At 43.0% G+C, this 23,112-nt stretch overlaps 1 protein-coding gene across 6 annotated transcripts in view; it reads left to right on the plus strand.

The window, feature by feature from the left end:
• Positions 1–23,112, plus strand: part of SARAF (store-operated calcium entry associated regulatory factor) — a 59,498-nt gene continuing 36,386 nt past the window's right edge. For 2 of the 6 annotated variants that reach the window (XR_015309339.1, XM_086961702.1), the window contains exons 1-2: positions 1–326; positions 10,073–10,251. Coding sequence is in view for 3 of the 6 variants with exons in the window: in XM_086961702.1 (XP_086817828.1) it covers positions 242–326; positions 10,073–10,251 (264 nt within the window). In the remaining 3 variants the exon portion in view is untranslated. The remainder of the gene's footprint in view (positions 327–10,072; positions 10,252–23,112) is intronic. The other 4 variants (XR_015309337.1, XM_086961700.1, XR_015309338.1 and 1 more) reach the window with 2 other exon arrangements.

Below are 23,112 nucleotides of genomic sequence, written 5' to 3' on the forward strand. Positions count from 1 at the left end.
GTCAGTTGAATGATGACACGCCGTGAAACATGAAAATAACTGCAGCGTGGTGACGAGGCCGAACTCCGCCCCCTTATACCAAAACAAGGAAATGCCCTGACAGAGCCAGTTCAGTCTTCCTAGTTCCCTGCTTTGACAAAAGGCGAGGGCAGCTGTTAGAGCTGGTGTACGGCTGACGGTTTAACGACCCGGGCCCCGCCGAGTGTTCAGAGGGATCTGACTCCCCCGTGTCTTCCCGAGGATGGCGTCTCCGGCCGCCTTTGTGCTCTTCTGTGTGTCCGCGCTGCTGCTGCCACCGCCCCCAGTGCTGGCATGGTCTGACCATGGTAAGAGCAGCTTCCTGTCTCCGCAATTATAAGGACTGTTTGTTTATTCAAATGCCAACACATGTGAGCTAAATCCTTTGATTTAGAAATAAGTGTTCCTTTCGCTATATCTTTGAGAGCAAGTGGCCAATTCACGTACGAAATGATGTTCTATTAGAAGCTTGGACAAGGTGTTTTGAATACGGTTAGCATGTAAAGCAAATCTGTAACATCCTGCGAAGAAAGCGTCACAGAATAAATGAGCCCAAAACGAGGTCACCCCTTTAAGCTGTGATTGATTTAAAGAGCCAGTTAAGCATTTGAAACACATTTTACAGCTATTTTTTAGACTAAACAGCTCGTTTTACAGAACTAGAGAAATACACTTCTTCTACCTATTTTAAGTCTCTTCTACAGTAGCCTAACTTTATTATTAAGTGAGATGGAACGAATAAAGATAGTTGTAAAATAAAATAAGATTCATATTAAAAGTAAAAACCACATAGAAAGTGTCACTGTTCTCCACCCAAATAACGTGTGTGATTGGAAGACTAATTCCGTTGTTTTCTTGACTTCCATTCAGCATTCTAGTGAAAGTTGGGCATGGGACTGGTGCTGTGTCAGAAGCTGCATAGGATTTTGCATAGATATCCAAAATTAAATTGATGGACATGCTTGAATTGGTATGACCTGTTGGTTATTAATCCTAGCGCATTTCACGCCCTTACGTTTAGCTCCCCTGGACTGTTAGCGAAACGGACCAACCACATGCAAATCTGCCGCGACCCCGCTATAATAGGGACACTATTTTCTGCTAGTCCACCTTCTCTTGAGAATGTGAGCAATCCAACACTAGTTTCAGCTTGCTTGCCTATTCAAGCAAATATCCTACTTCTCGACATATCCACACAATTTAAGGCAACTCAGAAAAAGTTGTATTCTGCATATAGTATTATAAAAATAATATATGATCAGTTTGCTTGTTAAAATCAGGCGAATGTGCGTTAAGCACCATCATTCAGATTTTGTTTCTTCTACAAAGTCACATCATTGTGTTTGCCCTCTCTATACGTATACTACCATGTCACAACAGTCTATTTACTTAACAAATGCAGAAAGTTGGCACTTAATCAAAATTCGTTTTTGCATTACGTAACAATAACTGTGCTTTTGTAGTTCAACGGATTTACACCATAATCTGTAGCTCGTTTGGGGTGTGTTTCTACTTACAGTGCCTTGGAGCAGTTTGCGTGCTGATTACCTTATCATTATGTAGAACTGTAAATGTTTCGACTTTGTCACCTGAGGGATTGTTTTTTGTAAGCAGGAAAAGTATTGGGAATTTTTGTAAAATACGATATTAAAACCTAACTCACTTCCAAGAGGAATATCCTAGAAAATGGCTAGAGGTCTGATTTAATATTGGGTGGTAATAACAGGACATTCTTTAGTGCAAGTACTATATCGCTTGTAGATTCTACTCCTTTCTTCCACTAAGGCAATTGGATGGTGGAGGAAATTCTACTGGTCGTTTTTCTTCTGGGATTAGGAAATCATCTACCGAACAGAGTTCTGTGTGCTACCTTTCAATTTGACCTGCCCTCTGGCCTCCTCCCCAATCAGATATTGTCCTATGCATTTTTATTTATGGAAAACATTTTATTTTTTTCTGTTATACATTAGAGTCCTCAGTACAACAATAGAACTGCAAGACTTAAAACATTTGAATAAACGTCCATGGTTATGGATAGACTGGTGTGAATAAGAGGCACACACATAATTCCATCCCTCTGTATTTCACCTCCTCTTTTGTTTGGCGATAGAGAGCTAAGGGCCTCCACAGCCATATACCAGTCCGTATTGCATGTCTATTCAGAGGTTATTGGTAATTCCAGGCATCCCCATTTTTTGGGGAGAGCCCCTCTTAGCCACAACGAAGTCTGTTGCCACCCTAATCACCAGTAGTGCGGTTGGTGCCTCGGTAGGTATCGTAGATCCATGTTTTCTTCCAGAGCCCTGCATCTCTTCTACCAATAGTGTGTTGCCATCGGGCAATTCTTCAGTGTATCCAGAAATGTACTTCTCTTGACTGCATAAAAAGGTGTGTCATCCCAAATATACGAAATGCTACCTTTGTACACATCCTTTTTGGCGGATCTTTAGCTGTTTTTTGGTATTAAGTAATGCACGTCCCCCCTGTATGTTGTCCAAAAATGTGGTGTACATTAGGAATATTCAGTTTTCCTATATAAGCTCTTGCTAGCCTTCGGCCTAGAGGTTGGCCTCCTATGATATCTCATTCCTCCCTATGCTTAGAGATAATGCTGTTTAAGTTAGAGGTGCCGCTGATTTGTTAATTTCTTATTTGGCCTGTAGGGGGAGTGTTCGTATGCACTAATTGGCATCTCATACATCTCCCTATGTGGATATTCCAGTACTAGCCCAGTGTCTAAAGCACTTGAGGGCTACTACAGCCTTCATTTTGGTTCCCACCCCTAATGGTATCTCGGGGTTAACCTGCAGTTCCTTATGGAGTCTGTTCCAGGTGTTTACCACCATGGCAGATTCAGGTGGAGCAGTGCACATTACAGGCCCGTATATAGTATGTGTAAATTGCCTCTTCAACCCACTGCATGCTTATCCATTCTTAATGAGTTATTGCAATGGGGCATAGACCATCACACTTTAGAATTACAAAAACATGCTTCATTTTTGCATTCGTAACTGCTGAATTTGTACAGTAAATTTACAGGTATTTACGTTTTGTTGTGTGTTATAAATAAATTACATCTTGTAGCCTTTCCTTTCACAATACCTTTCTCCCAGCAACATTTTCACATCATTCACTTTAGTTTTCTTTCTCTGACTGCAAAGTTAGAAGAGTTTGTAAACACCATTCCCTATGTTAAACAAGCACTGGCGTTGCCAATAGGTCTCGCAGTAGGAAAGTTGGAGCTATTACAATTGCAAATAACAATGCCTTTTATTTTTGTTTTCATTTTAAAAACATAAAGGGCTTTGCATTTACAAAACCAATAGCTCCAACTTTCCTACTGCGAGACCTATTGTGCACTGCACAGTGTGGGTGAAAGTGGCACTGCGTGTGTGTGAGTGGCTTTGAGTGAGTTGCGTTGCGTGGGTGAGTGGCGTTGCGTGGGTGAGTGGTGTTGCGTGGGTGAGTGGCGTTGCGTGGGTGAGAGTGGCGTTGCGTGTGTGAGAGTGGGCTTGCGTGGGTGTGAGTGGCGTTGTGTGTCTGAAAGTGGTGCTGTGTGGGCAAAACTGGCACTGCGTGGGTGTGAGTGGCGTTGCGTGTGTGAGTGGCGTTGCGTGTGTGAGTGGCATTGCATGGGTGAGAGTGGGCTTGCGTGGGTGTGAGTGGCGTTGTGTGTCTGAAAGTGGTGCTGTGTGTGTGAGAGTGGGCTTGCGTGGGTGTGAATGGCGTTGTGTGTCTGAAAGTGGTGCTGTGTGGGTAAAAGTGGTGCTGTGTGGGTAAAAGTGGTGCTGTGTGGGTAAAAGTGGTGCTGTGTGGGTAAAAGTGGCGTTGCGTGTGTGAGTGGCGTTGCGTGTGTGAGTGGCGTTGCGTGGGTGAGTGGCGTTGCGTGTGTGAGTGGCGTTGCGTGTGTGAGTGGCGTTGCGTGGGTGAGTGGCGTTGCGTGGGTGAGTGGCGTTGCGTGTGTGAGTGGCGTTGCGTGTGTGAGTGGCGTTGCGTGGATGAGTGGCGTTGCGTGGATGAGTTGCGTGGATGAGTGGCGTTGCGTGGATGAGTGGGGTTGCGTGGGAACTGGGATGTTTTGTGCATTTTAGCCACAACCCTGACTCCACCTACTGACCAAACACTCTGGTTATTCCCACCCTCCGATTCTCTGCCCACAGTTCCCCTACTATTTTTTCCCCACTTCGACCACTGTGTCAAGGAGAACTTGGTCGTGTGGGAGAGGCGAAAATGTCTTTTCGAAGGCCTGCTGGTTCCTCAGGAAACTATGCAACCTTTACACCACACCTTCTACCAACTCTAAATGTAAAACGTCGACTGCACACTTGCAAACTAAAGTCGTCAGTTCATAATTTTGTAGGCACAATAATATAACTATACGATCTGACAAGACCGGCACTCATTAGGACCGACTGAAGATAAGCCTCGGAGGGGTCGCATCGCTTCGCAGCGTTGTTCATTGTTCCGTTTGGTCGTCGACTCTTACTAACAGAGCAAGTTAGAACTTGCCCAGGCCTCACAAGCACCGACTGGAGGCGTCCTTCCTGAGCATTGCCCTGAAGAACGGGGTAAATAGAGGTGTGTAAGGAATGTAAACCATGAAAAACATCCTCCACCAAAAAGTGAAAGCTAAACCATCACACATCTAAAACTGCAGACCTCTGATTAGCAAGCACGGCAAAGCCAATAAATATCGCCTTTAAAAGGTGTTAGCCGGTCTTCTGACTTTGTTAATGCCTTTTGCTGGTGCTGTGCCACACAGACAAATAAAGAAGACGGCCCCAACGCAATGATGTAAATGAAAGCATGAGTAACAACATATCTACATACATGCGTCATGATGCTGCAGCGGCCCCAACGTTATTGTGTATACATGCACATTCATCCTCCCACATGGGCAGCTATGCCTCATGACATAGGGACAGCTATTTAAAAAATAATAATAATAAAACCGTTCAAAGATGGTGAACATCAATCTGGAAAAGGTAAACAAAAAAAATATATTACAAGCGTTGGCAAAGCAGGCAAGTCTTCCATGCTGAAAGTGAAACCAGCCCTCGGCATTGCTGTGGTGGGGGAGGGGGGGCGGGGGAGAGGCAAGCAGGGAACAAGTTAAACAAGTTTTAAAAGGAGACGAAACTGAAAGCCTTTGAAGTACACAGGCATGCTGTGACGGAGGTGTGAGAGGTCTGGCAGGGAACAGATGGCCTGGCCGTGAAGCAGGGGGCGGGGCAGCGCTGGGGAAGCCTGTGGGAGGGTGATTGATGACTTTGGTGTGGGGAGGGAGGAGAGCGAGCCTGCAGGAGAAATGCTGCCGATGCACGTGCATGTTTAATCACGTGATTGACGTGAACTGCATGAAAACCGCGGGGCTGAAAGCCCTTGGTTTGACAATGATTTTCGCCACTTGAATTCTCGCTCCGCTCGATGCGCTTGCGCGCATCGATAGGTCGCGAGACCTAAAAATATAAGTAGTAATTTGTCAGAAGACATAGCCTGGCGTTTGACCTCAGTATGTTAAGTGTGGCAAGACATATGCAGAATTTAAAGTCCTCTTTATTTATTGCTTGGACTTTAGCGATCCACCAAAAATCTTCTCGAAACCCATCAGTGGATCGCAACCCATAGTTTGGGAAACGCTGCTTTAGGTGGTTCAAGGTTATCTATATAGAACAAGTGATAGATGCCCTTGCAACCAGATATTTAACATGTTTGTATTCCATCCTTGTGCACTGCTACCGTTTCCCCCTAGAGGAATAGTAGGGAGTTATTCCAGTTTATGCCTCACCCGAGGATTTTAAAAATGTGCCAAATTTATGATTAATCCCAGCAAAGGAGTTCTCTGTCCGTTGTGTGTAATAGGATGTTGTTCGCACAGAGCGAGATTCTTTAATCCCAGTCTGTGTTCCACGTCCATCCTCTGATTTAACCATCCCTCTTTATCCCTTCCACCAGTGACTCAATTGCCAGGACCAACAGCATCTGCACAGAGGGCGTCTATGCCTTTTTCCTCTTCCATCATTCTTAGGAGCTGTGTTTAGGGTATTCTCTGATACCAGAGTTTTTCTGCTGTTTCTTATCCGTTACAATGCAACAGTTGTCCCGTACGACTCATTCATCACAGTACCTCTTATACGATTATGAGGAATTATCCAAACTTGGTCCATTCGTGTCTCATTAGAGAAATCTAATAACAAATGATTGAACCAAGTATGGATAATACCTGGTAGTCATGTTAGAGGTATTTTGATGAATGAGTCCCATGGGACAACTGTTGCATTTTAGTAATTATACAATAACCCTTGTCCTTGTCGGCATATTGGGTTGCCCTTGTATCGTTCACACCATGGTGCACTATCCCTGCAGGGGGACTACAAAGCCCATACACTGAATCCAGCAACCATAGGAATGATTACAGCCGGATGTACCATGTTACTCCGCATCCTTTTACTCCGCATACCGTTACAACGCGACTTTTACAACGCATACCATTACAACGCATAGCGCTTTGGGGTGCTGGATAGTGGTAAGTATAATTTACTATTCTAACTCCAGTCCCCGTGGACCCTAGGGAAGGTGTTGGATAGTAAATTATACTTATCCCCTATCCTAGAGCGCCCCCCAGCGCAATGCGTTGTAATGGTATGCGGAGTAAAAGTCGCGTTGTAATGGTAGTGCGGAGTAAAAGATGCGTTGTAACGGGTGTATACCATTACAGCCTGTTACCAAAATGCTTAATATCATCCAATTGGTTTATCTTCATGAAATTATTGACCAAGTGCAAGGCTTCCTTTCAGGAATAGTGTTGAATTAATAATATATGACCTGACTACCTAACGCTGTGACCTGAAAGTCTGCAATCTAGGCACATTGGCATATGCCTATGTATCGAATATATGCCCAGCTTTTATGGAATTGAAAAAAAATTCCAAGAGTACTCTTGAAAATATGTGACTATTTAGATTATCAAGGCGCCTCACATGTTTAATCATTTCCACACACAGAAATGTACAGGTGTACATTTCAGTATACAAAAATAACATCCTACCTGGAGGTGCTGATTGCTGGAGAGGTGTGGCGCAGTGGCCACATGGCTGACTCCAGAACTCGGGACTCACAGTTCGATCCCCGACACCGGTGGCAGCTCAGCTCAGCGGCATGTGACTCCAGGCAATAGCTCACTTAATCTCCCTGGCGGCCCGCAGTGCCTTGAAACCTATAAGGGGGTGATATATTTGTGCTTTACAAATAGGAATTATACTGTATTGTTGTGGAGTTCTTTTTTCGTGTTGTTTTTTTCTTCTAAAAATCCATTTACCGACTCCCCCCTCTGTCCTCTGCGTGGCATTCTGGATTGGTGTAATCTCCAGACTGAGGTATGGGGTATGAATTTGTGCCAGCATAGTTCTTTAATTAGAACGTGTTTTATTATATTTAATTGTTGTTTGCGTTCACCTTGGGCTATTATCAGATTGTTGTTGTATTTAGTTTGAAAAACACTAAGAAATGCATTGGTTAAAGTAAATTAAAACTCAAAGAGCATCTGCTCTATGCAAGCATTTTACGTCTCGCCTAGGTAGAGCGTGCCCGGTTTCTTTGAGACATGTATTTAGGATATGGGCCCGAAGGTCCGCCCACTTTTCACCAATCCTTTTAATTAGCTCATGTCACTGTCCTTTTGTTAATGGTGGCTTTTCATTGGTCAATAGGTTTAGTAGTCTCTTCTTAGTACCGCCCTTTCTCTTCTTGTAACCTCCCATGATGATGCCACCTGTTACATGTGTTGTTAATCTGTACGTTTTAATTGCAACCTCCGAGCATTATTTTCTTACATGGCTTTCTCCTACCTACTATTGGACACACCCGCCCACAAATTTTTTTTTATTTACCCAGCGTGGCACGGCTTGGCTTGCATAAAGGCGGCTCGCCTTCCTTTTGTTATTTGCCGTGCCGAACGTGGCCGCATGCCTTATTTACTTTTGTTAAAATGCCAGCACCCGCGCTTTACCTTTATACATCTGCTAAAGCGTGGGTGCTGTGACTGCATCAAAAGTAATTTCTTTACTTTTTAAGCAATCGCAGCACCCACGCTTTAGCTTAAGGTGTTTAAAGCTAAAGCACGGGTGCTTTCATTGTAACAAAAGTAAATAAATAGAATATAAAGCATGCAGCTGCCATTTGTTTACTTTTGTTACAATCACAGCACCTTCGCTTTACCTTTAAATATCTTAAGCTACAGCGCGGGTGCTGCGATTGCTTCAAAAGTAAAACTTTTTTTTGTCTATTTCTTTACTTTCAAAGCAATCGTGGCACCCACGCTTTAGCTTAAGATGTTTAAAGCTAAAGCGCAGGTGCCGCAATTCATTTATTTTTGCCTCGCTTGTTTTACGAGGTTGCACCAGCCTAGTGCCTAATTTGGCAGAGGAATATCTTATAAACAACACAACAAACCGGGGGTCTAAAGGCCAATACTATGGCAGGCTATCTACACTTTCACAAAAATAAAGTGGTAACCAAGTCACAAATAAGCCAAAAAATGAAGAACTTAAAGGAGAAGAACGCTATAGTGATATGTGGTGAGATCCAGCCTCATTTGTCTGGATAGCGATTATCTTCTCGTTGTGATCAGTATTATCATTTGGTCAACGAGCTAGAGAAGTGGTGTGTCTCCTGATCATAAAGACCACCATTTCTATGATAGTGGGCTGGATCTTGCCCGCATTCACTTTGGAAAACACAATGAGCAACTAAGTAGTTGACCGCCGAAAAACATAAAGTGCAGTGCAAAACACAAAAATAAGTGGTGAGTTAAAATAGGGTGATGTGGCACAAGATAGAGAATATTTTATTAAGGTGTAGACACAACCCCTAATTTATAAACAGAACAGTGCCAAAAGGCAGTTTAAACAAATAGCTGCCAAAAAACGGCTGGACTGTTCCCATGAGGCACAGGGTCAGACTGATTTGCATATAGCCATGTCTGAACTGGGGTGGCAGAGTGGGCTAAAGAACGGTGATGGATTAGACCCAGATCCTTTGACTGGATGTGAGTGTTTGATTGATTCGGATGCTCTGTCCATCACCACCTCCTTTTGTACCGTTAAACAAATTCCACATCACACGTAGCTAAGCTGTGGCCATGTTATTAATAAAATACTCAACGGATTGGTTTAACACATACTTTGATAATGTATTGTCCAATAAGAATTTTCTGTCTAAAGTTCAGATTCTTTTCGGTCCGGTCAAGTCACTGTTTAATGTCAGTAACATTTCTGGATTGTCGGGAAGAAGAATTGGTAGATGCATTATATCTTTGACTAAATCTGCCAGTCCACCGTGAATGAAAAAGAAATCTAATCATGAGATATGCCTGTTAGTTAAATTTTTTTTAATGAAATGCATAAACTTTTTTTTCATGGTTCCTTTTTTTCTTAAAATGTCTGTAAAATTTAGCTCCATTATTATATTCCGAAGAATGATTTTAGATTGGTTTATGTTTCTTTAGGGTGCTGTTGAGGAACGTTCTAACTTTTCATGTAATATGTTGAAATAGCCAGCAATAATATAAGGACCCGGTTATTCCAACAGAGAGACATCTGAAGCACCTGAAACACCCCAGGCACCTCCACACTTGGGCCATAAAAGCTTTTCATAATATTTAATTTAAATGCTATTCATTATTGTGTACTTTTGGATTTTGAGTTATGTTTTAATGAGATTATGTAGTCTTTGTTAACTTTGTTTTTTTATGTTTGCATCATGGAATCTTGTTTTAACAATTACCAATCCTACCACCCCAGTTTGATCACTGGATGCCGATTTAATTTGTATATACCAGAAGTGACTGATTGGTCAGAATAGGAGGGAAAGACTAGTAACTCCGATGTGTTTTAATGCAAGCAATGCACTTTACTTTTGATTGATTTTCAGCCAATAATCGAAAACTTATTTTACTGCTGAAAGTCTTTTTTATTTTACCTCCATCTCTAGGTAATTGTTACATAATGTATGTCTTCTGGATTTCCATCTATCTGATCTTCTCCTTTGTTTCCAGATAAAGTGTTGCTGAGAGAGATTCAGTCGATAACTCTCTACGGAGACCGCTATACGAATTCCCGACGTTCTTCTCCCATTCCTCAACTGGCATGCACTGGTGGCACAGCAGGCTGCTCTTCGTACATTCCACAGGTCGTGCAGTGCCAGAACAAGGGCTGGGATGGCATTGATGTGCAGGTAAGTGCATTTTAGTCACAACAGGTGAAATATGTTTTTTCATGCAGGCGTTTGTCCTGAATTTAACTCGGTTCTGCAGACATGCTAAGGAAGACATTTTGCTTGGGGAGTAACCTCTTAGCTTGCAGCTCACTATTCTTCTGCAGTTTTCTTTCTATCATTAGGGAGGGTATGTGATTTCTGTGGAATAAGTGGACCTGACTTTTAATCCGAGGTTACCCACTTCAGTAAATTGTCATACTAGGTAAATCGATATCCTCATTTGCCTCTATTCTCTTTATTTTTAAAATTAGATCCGCTCCGAAACGGGCTTAAATAGCATCTGTTTTCCATTACCTCCCTCGTCGCTTTACCTGTCACTATGCTTGTCTTTTGTTTCCAATGCAATAGCTATTCTCAAAGACCTGGCCTCAGCCAGCATTTCTATTACTGAATTGTCCCTGGTATTGAGCCTAGCCCAACTTTGACGCTTCTTCATGATTTAATTATCCTCCTTTTGCCCAAAGACCTTTGTAATATTACCGAAAGAGATCCTCGCCCTGCCAGTCTGTTTAAATAATCGGCACCCACTCTTGCAACCTCTTATTCTTCTCCGTTACCACTCAACTTTCTAAAATAAATCCTTTAAAAAAAAAAACTTCTTGATCTAGCCAGCGCAGGGCCATTGTTCTTCCTCACCCTTTTGGCTAACCTAATTGATCACACTATCCCTGAGAAAAGTAGGGAGTACCAACAGTTCCATGGCTGTAACTTTTTTTGTTTGGATTTTTATTTTTTATTTTTAAAGCACTCCTATTACTACGGTATATAGTTTGGAGTAGTGCTATGTACACACCTTTTTAAAATTTTGATTTTGTAGATTTTCCTTTCTCCTGATGAAATGTGAAATACTATTCACATTCATGGAGAGTATACTTGTGCATCTGTTAGGGAGGGAGAATGTGGACATGTCAAGGCTGGGATTAGGTAAAATGGAAAGTTTGAGTTTGTATGGCTCGGCGTGATCTCGCAGCTGTCGATGACCAGTGTGGCTTAAATGTTAAATACAACAAGGGGTCAGGAATGGTCTCTAGGACCAAAAAAGTTCTAAAATCAGCAGGTCTATTTATAAGTGCTGTCAAGGTGAACAAAATAATTTGTAAGTTGTTGGTGGGTACAAAGAAAACAAGTGCAATGAGGTATGCTAGAGTGGTGCTCTCCAGTTGGGGTAAGAGAGAGAGAGAGAGAGAGAGAGAGAGAGAGAGAGAGAGGGAAGAGGAAAAGGAAGCTGCAGAAGGCTGCAAATCAAGAAACTTGACTGGCACAGGTGTTCTAAGCAGACTTGGAGCTTTGGACTGCAGACCTGCCTCCCACTACATCAGCCAAATGATCTTGGAGCAGTTAATAGTAAGACTTGCACAGACAGCTGTCGGTCAGACTCGGGTAAAAATTTGTGAGTATTGATGAATGGCCAACTTGTGTAATGATATTTCCAATCACATTGAATATAGCAAAAACAAGCAGTGACTACGCACCCCAATCATTGTACCCTCGCCATATGTACAAACTGTTTCAAAGAGTTTGTCTGGAAGGTGAAAGTTATGTATTATGCATTGAAGATGTACATTAACATGCAATTATGGGACACATGTCTGCACTGAACTGCAACATCAATTTGGTACAGTGCCTGGTAAATCAATAAAAAGCCTACTCTAGCTCACTACGGAACCACACACCATAGTGGACATGTTAGCAAGACACTTCCTAAAAATATTCTCATCAACCTCAACAATCTCGGAAGAAGAAGCACTAACGTACATAAAGGACCTTAAAATGCCCAAACTGACCTCTGAGGAAGCGCAATTAATGGAAGGCGACCTTACGGCAGAGGAGGTGACAATAGCTATTAAGGCATTACAATCGGGCAAGGCTCTGGGGCCAAATGGCATACAGTTGACTTCTACAAGAAAATATCTGACACACTCGCACCTCACTTGCTCAGCATGTTTGCTGAAAGTCTGGAGATGGGAGAACTCCCGCCGGACCACTCACACCCCATCTATCTAAACTAGTTGCATAGGGATCAATCGGGCTTTATGCCCGGCAGAAGTACAGCGCTAAATTTCCGAAGACTACATGGGGTGATGGCCCTTGCAGTATATTTGCAGGGCCGGCAGTGATGCTCTCCCTGGACGCACATATGGCATTTGATATGGTCCATTGGCCCTTTTTATTTGCGACACTGCGCCATTTGGGATTCGGGCGGAAGTTTTATGCTTGGGTCCGGCTACTGTACACGAAACCCATGGCACACGTCACAGCTAATAGCCACATATTGACAGATTTCCCCTTGCCTAGGGGCATGCGTCAGGGCTGCCCGCTGTCGACATTATTGTTTGCCTTGGTACTAGACCCCCTGGCGGAGTGGATAAGATGGGACCCGACCATTAAAGGCCTCAAATGAACAGATGATTGGGAGGATAACATCTCCCCATACGTGGATGATAACTTGCTATATTTTACTTCCCCTAGACGTTCTATAATCACACTTCTGGATGTGTGCAGGGCCTATGGGCGGGCATCCGGGTATTCAATCAACTGGTCGAAATCCACCATGTATGTGCTCCACGGTACGCCGCCGCGCCTACCGGACGGCTGTCCACTACAGACAGTGGAAAACACGTTTAAATATTTAGGGGTCTATGTCACATCTAACTCTGACGAACTTTACAAGCGGAATTTACAGCCACCACTTGACCGTCTCAAGCGAGACATAAGACACTGGGAATCGCTTCCACTGACCCTGCTGGGAAGGGCAGCGCTTTTTAAGATGATGGCTCTGCCTCGCTTCCTTTATATCTTGGAAAACACGCCATATCCTGTGCAAGCTTCCTATTTTAAAACAACTACGGCACAAGTGTTGGTTCTCTTATGGGGCCATAAGCCCGCGAGCATAGAGCAAGCCAAGCTGGTAAGAAGCTGGTACGATGGTGTCCTAGCACTTCCAGACATATACCTTTTATTAGTGGGCAGCACAATTAAAAGTAATTAACCAATGGATACATCTTCCACAATCAGAACCGGCATTGATGGCGGACAGGGAGCAGTTGGGGGTGTCTGGTGTGCTAGTTCCTCTTTATGGTAAAAAATTCGCTTTGACAAAGTTTGGGCCACTGCGACACACGCTTACATTATGGCATGCAGCGCAGGCAAAGTTGGGGTGGCAGGGGGTATTGACGCAGCTTACTCCACTATGGGACGCAAAATGGCTGGGAAAACTCAGGCATACCAAGGGTTTCGACCGTTGGGACGCTATAGGTATATCGACGATTGGGGATACGTGGGAGAAAGGAGAAGTAATCTCATTTGATATGCTATGACAAAAATATGAACTAGCCCCCACTGAACAGTTTAGATACGTGCAGATACGACACGCATTAATGACAGAGATACCACCTGGCACGGAAGTCCCAGAGGCGTCTTCTCTAGCGGACAGACTACTGACTTACTACATGCCAAAGAGGGCGACCTCCCGAATTTATCGTAAATTAGTAAATAATTTACCTGACCCAACGGAAAGCCTATGGGAAAAATGGTCTCAGGACTGTGGGGAGTTTGATGAATCGGAATGGCAGGAGGCACTGGCATCCCCAAAGGAAGTGGGCATTCACTCACGTCTCCGTTTGGTGCAATTGCGCATATTACACTGCTCATAGTACACTAGAAGCACTCTGCACAAAATAGGACGGATAGATCACCCCTACTGCCTGAGAGTGCGTGGTGAGGAAGGGACTTTTTATCAGAACATATGGGACTGCCCCTTAATAGCTGAATATTGGGCACAGGTATTCAGGACCATGTCCCAATCAGAGGGAGTCTCCCTGCTACCGGAACCCAGGCGCTATCTTCTAAATATATGGGAACCCAACGATCTCACACGATCAGGACAGAAATGGACGACACTGGGTATGATGGTGGCCAAAAGGAACATAGTACAAAGATGGGGTAGAGCGGAGAAACCTACCTTAGCAGCATGGAGGGGGGATATGGATGCGGCCATGATAACGGAAAGGACGGTGGGGGGCGTGGAATGCCTACAGAGGAAATATCTGCAAACCACCACCAGATAATGAGGATGATAGCACAGATTCGGACTAGATCCATGAGCATACGAAAAGCTGTGAAATGTCTGATATTAACTGTTGGAATAATGTATATTGGTGACTTTCTTAATATACTTGTAACTGTTTCTGATGAGAAGACATTGTGCAAACTTTATTGTCTAAATTATGAAAATATGCGTTGTAAGATTCAAGAAAAACGAATAAAAAAATATATTTTTTTTTAAAAGCCTACTCTAAGTAAAAGCCCAAGCATTTCATAAAGTGGTAGATGTAAGAATGGGAGCTTTTGGCTACAGACTATATTGTTAGAATATGAGGCCTTTTCTTGGGTGTTTTGAGGGAGTGTATGTTACTGGGCAGTACTTGTGTGGGTACTGTAATTTGACATTGACGTATCCGACCTCAATATTATTGCACTTCAAATGGTTCACCAAATTATGCCTTTTTAACGATGGGCTTTCTAGGAAGCTAAGGTGAATAGTCCAGGATTCTTTTTTTTTGAAGGTGGTAAGGTTTAGAAACTTGATTTCCGTGCGACACAGTAAATAGCACATTTGTTTAAACTCTTTTAAGTGCTTTAACTTTGAAAAACAAAAGTGCTTATTTGCAGATAGCCAAATAGAATATTTAAGACTAGGATTACAGAAAACAAAAGGTGTAATCACCTTCTAGTGTAGAGGTTAAAACTCCAAACGTCTTTATAGCTACTGCACTATAAGCGCTGAATTTTGTACAACACTGACTTGCGTATCCTGTGAGGTTGCACTTTGGTTGACTGTGTACACTTGAGAACGTCTTGGATCTTTTTTTATATTGCAATAACTTTTTCCATAAGGTATGCAGATTTGTACAAGAAGACAGACGCACAGATTAAAGTGCTGGTCTGACCCTCGGTAACAGGTTCAACAACTGAGTGAGCTAAAGCCTCAGCTCCTTAAGTAAATTCCGAAGGTCAAAATCACACCAACCAAACTTCAAGGACTATACTAAAATGTAGTCACTTGGACAGTTCAGATATTTGGTTTATAGCAGTTGGTGGTGATAGGAGATGTGATAACTTGTGTCTAGATAGGACACAGTCCAAGCCAGAGTCAAAGCACTTTATTCAATTAATTAAAATCATAAAAGGACACAATAAAAAATTACAATCAATAAATAGGTACAGTATAAGGTCAATCAGTAAAATCATACAAGGTTCCTTAAAATTATTGATTTATGCAATTCATATCGGAATACGCAAATCTAGACCAGCACATGGATTTATCATGGTTCAGAAATGCCTGATAATCTTAACTTCTGAGATCTTACAGCTGCCACCAAGTAGCTCGCAATATTAAAGATGATCCAAACATTATGCATCCGTTGCAGATACATTAAAGCAGGTTTAACTTGTCGAAACCCCATACCCCTTAAAAGTGGGAAGATGTACTTTCTCCTTATTACAGAATAATGTTTACACAATAACATAAAATGAGTGGTATCCTGGGTGGAGCCATTATCACAGTCACAGGGTAGGGCCTTTTCGGATGCGCTCCAGCCCTGGACTGTGCCCGGGAGGGTTGATATTTGATTAAACCTGAACCTTGTTAACCCCTCCTGTGCGGCCCCGATTCCCCCCCCGGTGCTGAGCCCTTATGAAGACGGGCGTGGTCTTGACGGAACGGTTCCGTCATAAGCACAGGTCGACCGATGCTCATGACGGAACCGTTCCGTCATGAGCATGGAAGGGGTTAAGAGCCATCTGTGAAATGGTCTAGTGACCACCTTTAAATATAATTCTAGTGAATCGGGGGTAACGATTAAGAAATGGGCTCTTACTGTGGGTTTCAGGGTTTCTTCAGCCTCTTGCTCCTGAGTTCTTAGAGACATAAAGTGCCTTTTTACCCATTTTATGTCATCTTTAGTGATGGTATCTGGGCTTTCATAAATTTCAGGTTGCCCTAGTTTGGCAAATGCAGATTTTACATAAAGGAGCCATTGGATATCTTCTCCCTTATCTAGGCTAATACAATCCTTTAATATGCGTTGATTTAAGGTTAGGTCTGGGTTAAGCCATGTTTTCAGCCATAAGACAAGGGGGGCCACGCTGATCAGGTCCTCAACATACCCCATTCCCAGCTCCTGATGTACTGCAAAAGTTGCAGTAGATTGAGGGACCGAAAGAAGACACCTGAATACCTTATTTTCAGCCGAGAGAAAGATGTTGGCGTTCCTCGACCAAGGTTTCTTAGTCGGCCGACAATCGACCTGCTGGAGGCTTATCAGGGTCTCCTGTGCAACATATTTGCCTTTTTCGACTAGGAGAGACCACCCGTGAAGTTCTGCTTCATTGAAATATAAATACGGGTGCGTACTCCGAGTATTACTGACCGTTAGGTTCAGGAGACGTTCATATATACTGAACCTTGATCTTTTTTAGACTCACCACATCATTAATGAATACCTAATGAGCGGCCATACTCTCACCGATAGGATGGAAAGCTATCTTATATGAGAAGATACTACCGGGTTACCTTGTCCCGTCTCATTACCGTGGTCGCTCCATTACAGGTGTCCGCGCATTTACTTTTCCTAGCCTTGAAAAAGTCTCTGTGAGACGAGACACGTGTCGGCGGTGTGTGCTGTGAAGTTGTTGTAAACTATTGGTGTTCAATAAAAGAATTCTTGGAGGAAATCATCTTGACTTGGATCTCTGAATTTGGAGTTGTATGAATAGAAATATGGACATTGCACTAAATATAATCATGGACTAAACTTTAAAGAAAATAATGGATTTTGATCCCCAAATATAGCCTGATGAATCTTTTTGGCATATACTAAATCAACATAAATAGGAGTGGTAGAGTGGCTTGTTATCTTTTTCTCTTGTGATTGAGACATTTGTGTCTTGCAGACATCCCTGGTGGTGGGTGTTTATCAAGCCACAGGAGCACCCTTCCTCAGACAATACAATTGGTTCTTCTTTTTTTCTATATATACGTCCTACATAACTACGTTGAGAGGAGTAATACTGTATGTGCGGATGTTTTCCCTCTTCTAGGGGAACACTACCACCAATCCTTTTGCCTGCACCTTATTTTCAGCCCTTTGTACGTCAGACATTTGCATGTAACCCCAAATAGTGGCGCCATAAAGTGTTAGGGCTATACATTTTGCTTTGTATATCTTTAGGATTGCCTCAAACGGTCTACCACCTAAGCGCTTGGTCAAGTTTTGCAAGGCAGAACCCGCGCGAACTAGGGCATTTTTTTTAGCTGATCTTTGAGGGGCCCATGAGCAATTCTTGTCAAATAAGACCCCCCAAATATGTGAAGGCTTTCACTTTTTAAAATTCAGTCCCCCTGCAATAAAAGGTTCTTAGTTTCTTGGTGTGGTGCCCCATAGCCATGACCTGGGATTTTGAGGAATTAACCAACAGGTCCAATGAGGACATAAATTCCCCAAAGGAGTGCAATAGCCGTTGCACCCAATCGGGGTGCGGGCAAGCAAAACCGCATCGTCCGCGTATAGGAGCACCGGGATAGCAGTGCTACCTATACGCGTAACGTCCAATGTGGCTTTTGACAATGAATTTTCAAGGGCGTTAATGTACAATGTAAACAGAAGAGGGGCAAGGATACATCAGTCCAAGCCACTTGAGTACAGGGACCAGGTCATAACCCAATTATCTCCTATTGTTTCAGTGAGGCAGGTGTAGTAGAGGGTTAGCACCCAAGATGGGGTCCCTGGGGCACCTAAAATCTTGGGAACTATAACGTAGAATCTACCTTTTGCGGTCAAACGTTTGTAGTGGTGGGTCACCCACTGAACTACGGAAACCCACTAAGGTTACTGGCTTTCCTAGGTTACTCTGGGACCTGGACTCGGGATCTCACCTTAACACCCAAAAAACAACATCTCTGGAACAGTATGAGCTTTTAGGATTGTGGAAACTGTTCCTGCACCAGGACAACCTCCTTCAGACCTGAGAACCAAATCTCTTACAAGTGGTGTGAAGGCAGTCTACCTGCTGGTCCTTTTAGGGGAGATAAGCCGGAATTACAGGCTCTCTAGAAGTATTGGATGAGTTTAGGCATTACAGACTCACCAGCTCTTTGAAGACCATCAACGTTCCAGGTGCATTACCCAAGTTCAGAGGTTTTTACTCTACCTTCTTCTAGCTAGCTGGGCTTTGGGAATCTTGGGACTCTTGAGTACCCTTGGTCTGTTGAGCCAGCCTCTGTGCAGATTCTCCAATCAGCTAGGATGATTACAGGTCTTCCAGTGACTGGGAGCTACAGTTCAGCTCCACGTGCAGAAAAATGAGTTTTCTATTTCTCCTCAAGTCACAGCAGCAAAGTTTCATGTGAGGTTATGAGACTTTGACCCAGTTTAGAGGCACAATTGTGTAGACTTCATCTGACAATCTACCATATGCTCGCTCCATGTGAGAGTGGCTAGAAAGGTACTGAGTGTCTTTTTTGCAGCAAATGTGGGAAGCCAGAGACAACATAAAGGGCTACATTATTTAAGTGCAGGAACACTTCCAAACCTGGAGAGGTACTTGTCTCTGTGCCCCGTAGTCACAGGTTGTAACCAACTCCCAGTGGTCAAGATGGTTTGTGATTTGCTGGTCAAATGGAGCTCCATACCTGGGAACAGGAAGAGCAGGAATGATGGGTTTTACTTAAGTATGGAGAAACCCATCTTAACTACATGAATTGGTTTGTATCTTCCCCTCTCCCAACAGATGCAACAGTTTTTCAGGTGAGAAGGGCCTGAGTATGTGCAGGCGGCAAATTTCCAACATGGAGAAAACAAGCTTTCCAAAGAAAAATTTCATTTGTTGCACGATGCATGGCCCATCAAGAAACCACTATTCATCTAGTATCTGTAAACCACACAAACACCACGCTGCCTCATTACATTTTGCATATGAGATGAAATCGAGCAACCTCAGTTACGGGATTTGGTTAGATCTTTAATTAGGTAGGGCCTGCTGGGTTACAAATAAAAGGCCTACGGCACTGGAGTAGAAATCTGACTCTACCTCTGCGGGTTGAATACATAGGCAGTCACTCAGAATAGGGCCACATTTATTACAGCACTTGATACTCTGGGTAAGCCTTTTGGTTAATTGTACTGCATTTCACCGCACAGCCTTGCACCCTACATTTCTTCACCAAAACCATGAAAGCAATTACTGTTCTCAAAAGGGCTATTCCAGAATAAAAAAACTATGTGATCAATAGGGTCAAAGATGCCGGAACTAACACTTGACATGATCTTGAAATCTCAGAAACAGATCCCAGAAGATACACAATAGATGTTAGAATGTCAGAAATATAATCTAGAGCTAAATCTATGCATGTGGAACTGGTTTCCTGTTATAAATCTCTAAACAATTTGGATTAGAAGATCAATGATGTTGAAACTAGTTAGGTTTGGGGCATCCAGATCTAGCATCTTAAGTGTAAAGTCTCTCACTTAGATTACTGTTCTCAGCAAGAATATTTGCCTTTAAGGAATACCCTACAAATCTGAAAAGGACAATATGACTGCCTTTCTCCAGGAATTGATTTCTGGACTGCTGGTCATGCATTCACAGAACTAGTGGAATATCTAAGAGCACACTGACAAACTAATTCTGGTGAGCTTCAACCCATAATTGTCTACTTACTGAGGCACAAGGATACCTGTGAGATTTTACAGACAGGGAAGCTGAATGGCGGTGCATTCTTCTTCTTCTTCCAACCTGTTTATATCGCCGCCGAATATTCTCCTATGACGTAGTTATCTAGAGGATTACATTCTTGGTTTTGTGTCTCTAATAGAAGCAATGGAAGATTAAGTATGGTCTGCTGGACCCAGCTGTTTTTTCATTACAAATAAGGAAACTGCAGAATGTATTGAACCTGATGTATTGGAGGACATTCTAGATTCCTCTTGAATGGAGGTAGCAATAAGTGGACTAAGACAAACATGAAAGGTTAGCCCCCTGCAACATTCCAAGGCCTAGTTTCCCATTATTGGCCTCTACACTTAGGGTGATTCATCAGCACTCAGACAAAAATGTCTGCACCAGATAGTTGAAACTCTTACGAGAGAAATGCTGCTAACCTATGAAGAATAATTCCCTTGAAGATCTCCTACCTTGCCCAGCTACCACACTTGTATCATGAAATCCATTCAGCGGTAATCTTTCACCACCTCTTAATTTCCTAACTGTCTGTTTATGATATCTATGTTGCTAACTTTCTTTATGAGGACTATCTGTATCTATGCAATGATTTGGGGATGTTCGCCTCCGCTGAGAGATGGGGAGGCCTATGGGTTTTATGCAATCAATTGTTATTTGAAATGGCCAACCCCTCCCCCGAGATAAAGTCACTTGCTTTTTTACTACTGTGTCATCTGACTTCGTTTGTTGTTACATACATTTACTATGGGCAAGGACGCATTCTTCTTTCTGTCATTTAAGAGTTGCTGAGTTTGCATTATCCTGACCTTTCCAGTACTAGTTGGGTTCCTGTATTGCCTGCTCTCCAGCCCTAAAAGGAGCATGAGGCAGTCTGTCTTCAACTCTGAGCATGAACCTTGATTCTGCTGGCTGGAGGAGTTTGCCTTGATTCTGGAATTGTTTCATTCAACATTGTAGTCAATACAGTCCCAGAAATAGTGGCTTCGGAAGGCACAGTTAGAGACCATGAGGCCTGTTTCCAGGGAACTGGTGAAAACAGCAACCTCAGTAGATGTGTCCAGTTTTGTGGGTGTGCTTCTAGTGGAACATTTCGACTGTCAAAGGCAGATTGTTATTTATAGTCAGATTAATCTCCAGTTTGGAGCATTTTACTGTCTGGATTATCCAAACCGAACATTTTCTAGACAGTTCTTTAATGACACTGTATTCTGTCCTGAACTTTTCACCAATTAATCATTTATTTCAGACGTGTTAGTCTAATTAGTTAAATGGAAGCAAAACAATACAGTGAAACCTGGAATATAAAACTTCATAGCTTTCGTAATGGAAATGTTCAATTCTGTTAGGGGCATGGAGGCGAAGACTATGCTTAAATTTCTTCACTTTATTTTAACAGCAGACATATTGAACTCATGAAAAACTTCTAATCCCATTAACCATAGGGAAAAAACAGGAAGCAAAGTTCATCCAATCAGCACACAAGAGTCCTTCATAATCCCTTGTTGACTCTCTTTTTTCCTCGTTCTTCATGCCACTGCAACCGAAGTCCACTTAGGTTAATCTTGTTTTGTTCACTTAGTTCCTGTGGGGAAAAGGAAATCAATGAGTCACGCTATCTTACAATGAAGGTCATGTACCAGTGGAACATCAACAACCAGTGGTTATAGCATTCAAAGCGTTACACTTAATGTCTAAATCCAATTGGAGTTGTCAGCATGGTTACTTACTCCTAACTCTGAGATTGTCCTATCTCTTTGAATCAGTATCTTTGTACAGGGTGGGAATTTGCTAGCCATTCACCTGTGGGTGGGATAATCCTTGCCTCTATGTCCTTAATAGAATTTAAACTTTCCGTTACGAAAGCCAGGAAATGTTAGATTCTATGTAAGGACTGGAGGCGAGGATTATGCTAGTTCAAAGCTTGTCGACCACTAGGGCTGCAACACTTGGAAGTGGCTTAAAATAGACTTGTTTGAACATTGAGTCAGATGACCAGTTAACTGCATTGAATATGTCCTCTAAGCATGCCCCTAAGGTCAACACTTTAGATGCCATAGCTCCTTGGTGGAGAGTGCTCCAAAGAATTTTGTGTCCGTTCCATCTTCTTGAAAGGTCCATTGGAGTAATCTCGCAATCAAAATGGGGAGTTTACGTTCTCCAGAAGGTCGACGTTCCTCTGTCATCGCTTCGTAAGCCTTTATACATTAAACACACATAATTTGGGGGTGTCTGCAAAGGCTGAGTACGAAACCACACTTGAGTTAATTTTCCTACATCTAGAAATCTGGAAGGTAACCCCATAGGTGGTCAAGATTCTACCAGTGATGTCCAGAGCCCTGTCATCTGACACATGTTTGCAAGAGACCAAGCAGAACAGGGTTACCAATTTGGCTGAGAGTTCCTTCTGGGAAAAATACTTGTTGTGTGGCCAAGAAAGAAATGGGTTTAGTACCGTTTTGACGTCCCAAAGTACAGAGTAGCGCGGTTCAAGAGGAAGCGATAACCTGATGCCTCTGAGTAATTTCCGAACCAGAGGGTGTTCACCTATTGAATGCCCATCAATTAGGGCATTCCCTGGCGAGAGAACTGAGCTAAGGGTGTGGACTGACCTATACGGCTGTCCATCTGAGGTTAGGGAGGCCAACAAGTTCAGGATGTGGACAGTTTCTTTCCCCATGGGATCCAGGTGTCTCTGACTCCAACCCATCCATCTGGACCAGGCGGACCAATAGCGTTTGATGGTACTGTCCACCCAGGCTTTTGAGAGGAGGTCAGCAGCTTGGCTCGAAAGTCCTGAGACCTTCCATTGACCACCCCCCCTCCCTCCCACACCCTCTCCAGTAATCTTCTATGCCATACGTCACAGAGAACCTTCCAGAACCAGATGGTGAGGATTACCCGAAGGATCCCTCAGGAGATTCAGGAACAGAGAGAGATCTATTGGAAAATCCCAAGAAAGTTCCATCAGAACTGGATACCAAACTTGAGATCTCCAAGATGAGGTCTGAGGAAAGAAAGGGACTCAACAAGGGACTATGACGGGTTTCTTATGTGGTGATTGGATGGACTTCAGTTCCT

This window comes from Lissotriton vulgaris, chromosome 3_1 (genome assembly GCF_964263255.1).
Source record: "Lissotriton vulgaris chromosome 3_1, aLisVul1.2, whole genome shotgun sequence".
Lineage (NCBI taxonomy): Eukaryota > Metazoa > Chordata > Amphibia > Caudata > Salamandridae > Lissotriton > Lissotriton vulgaris.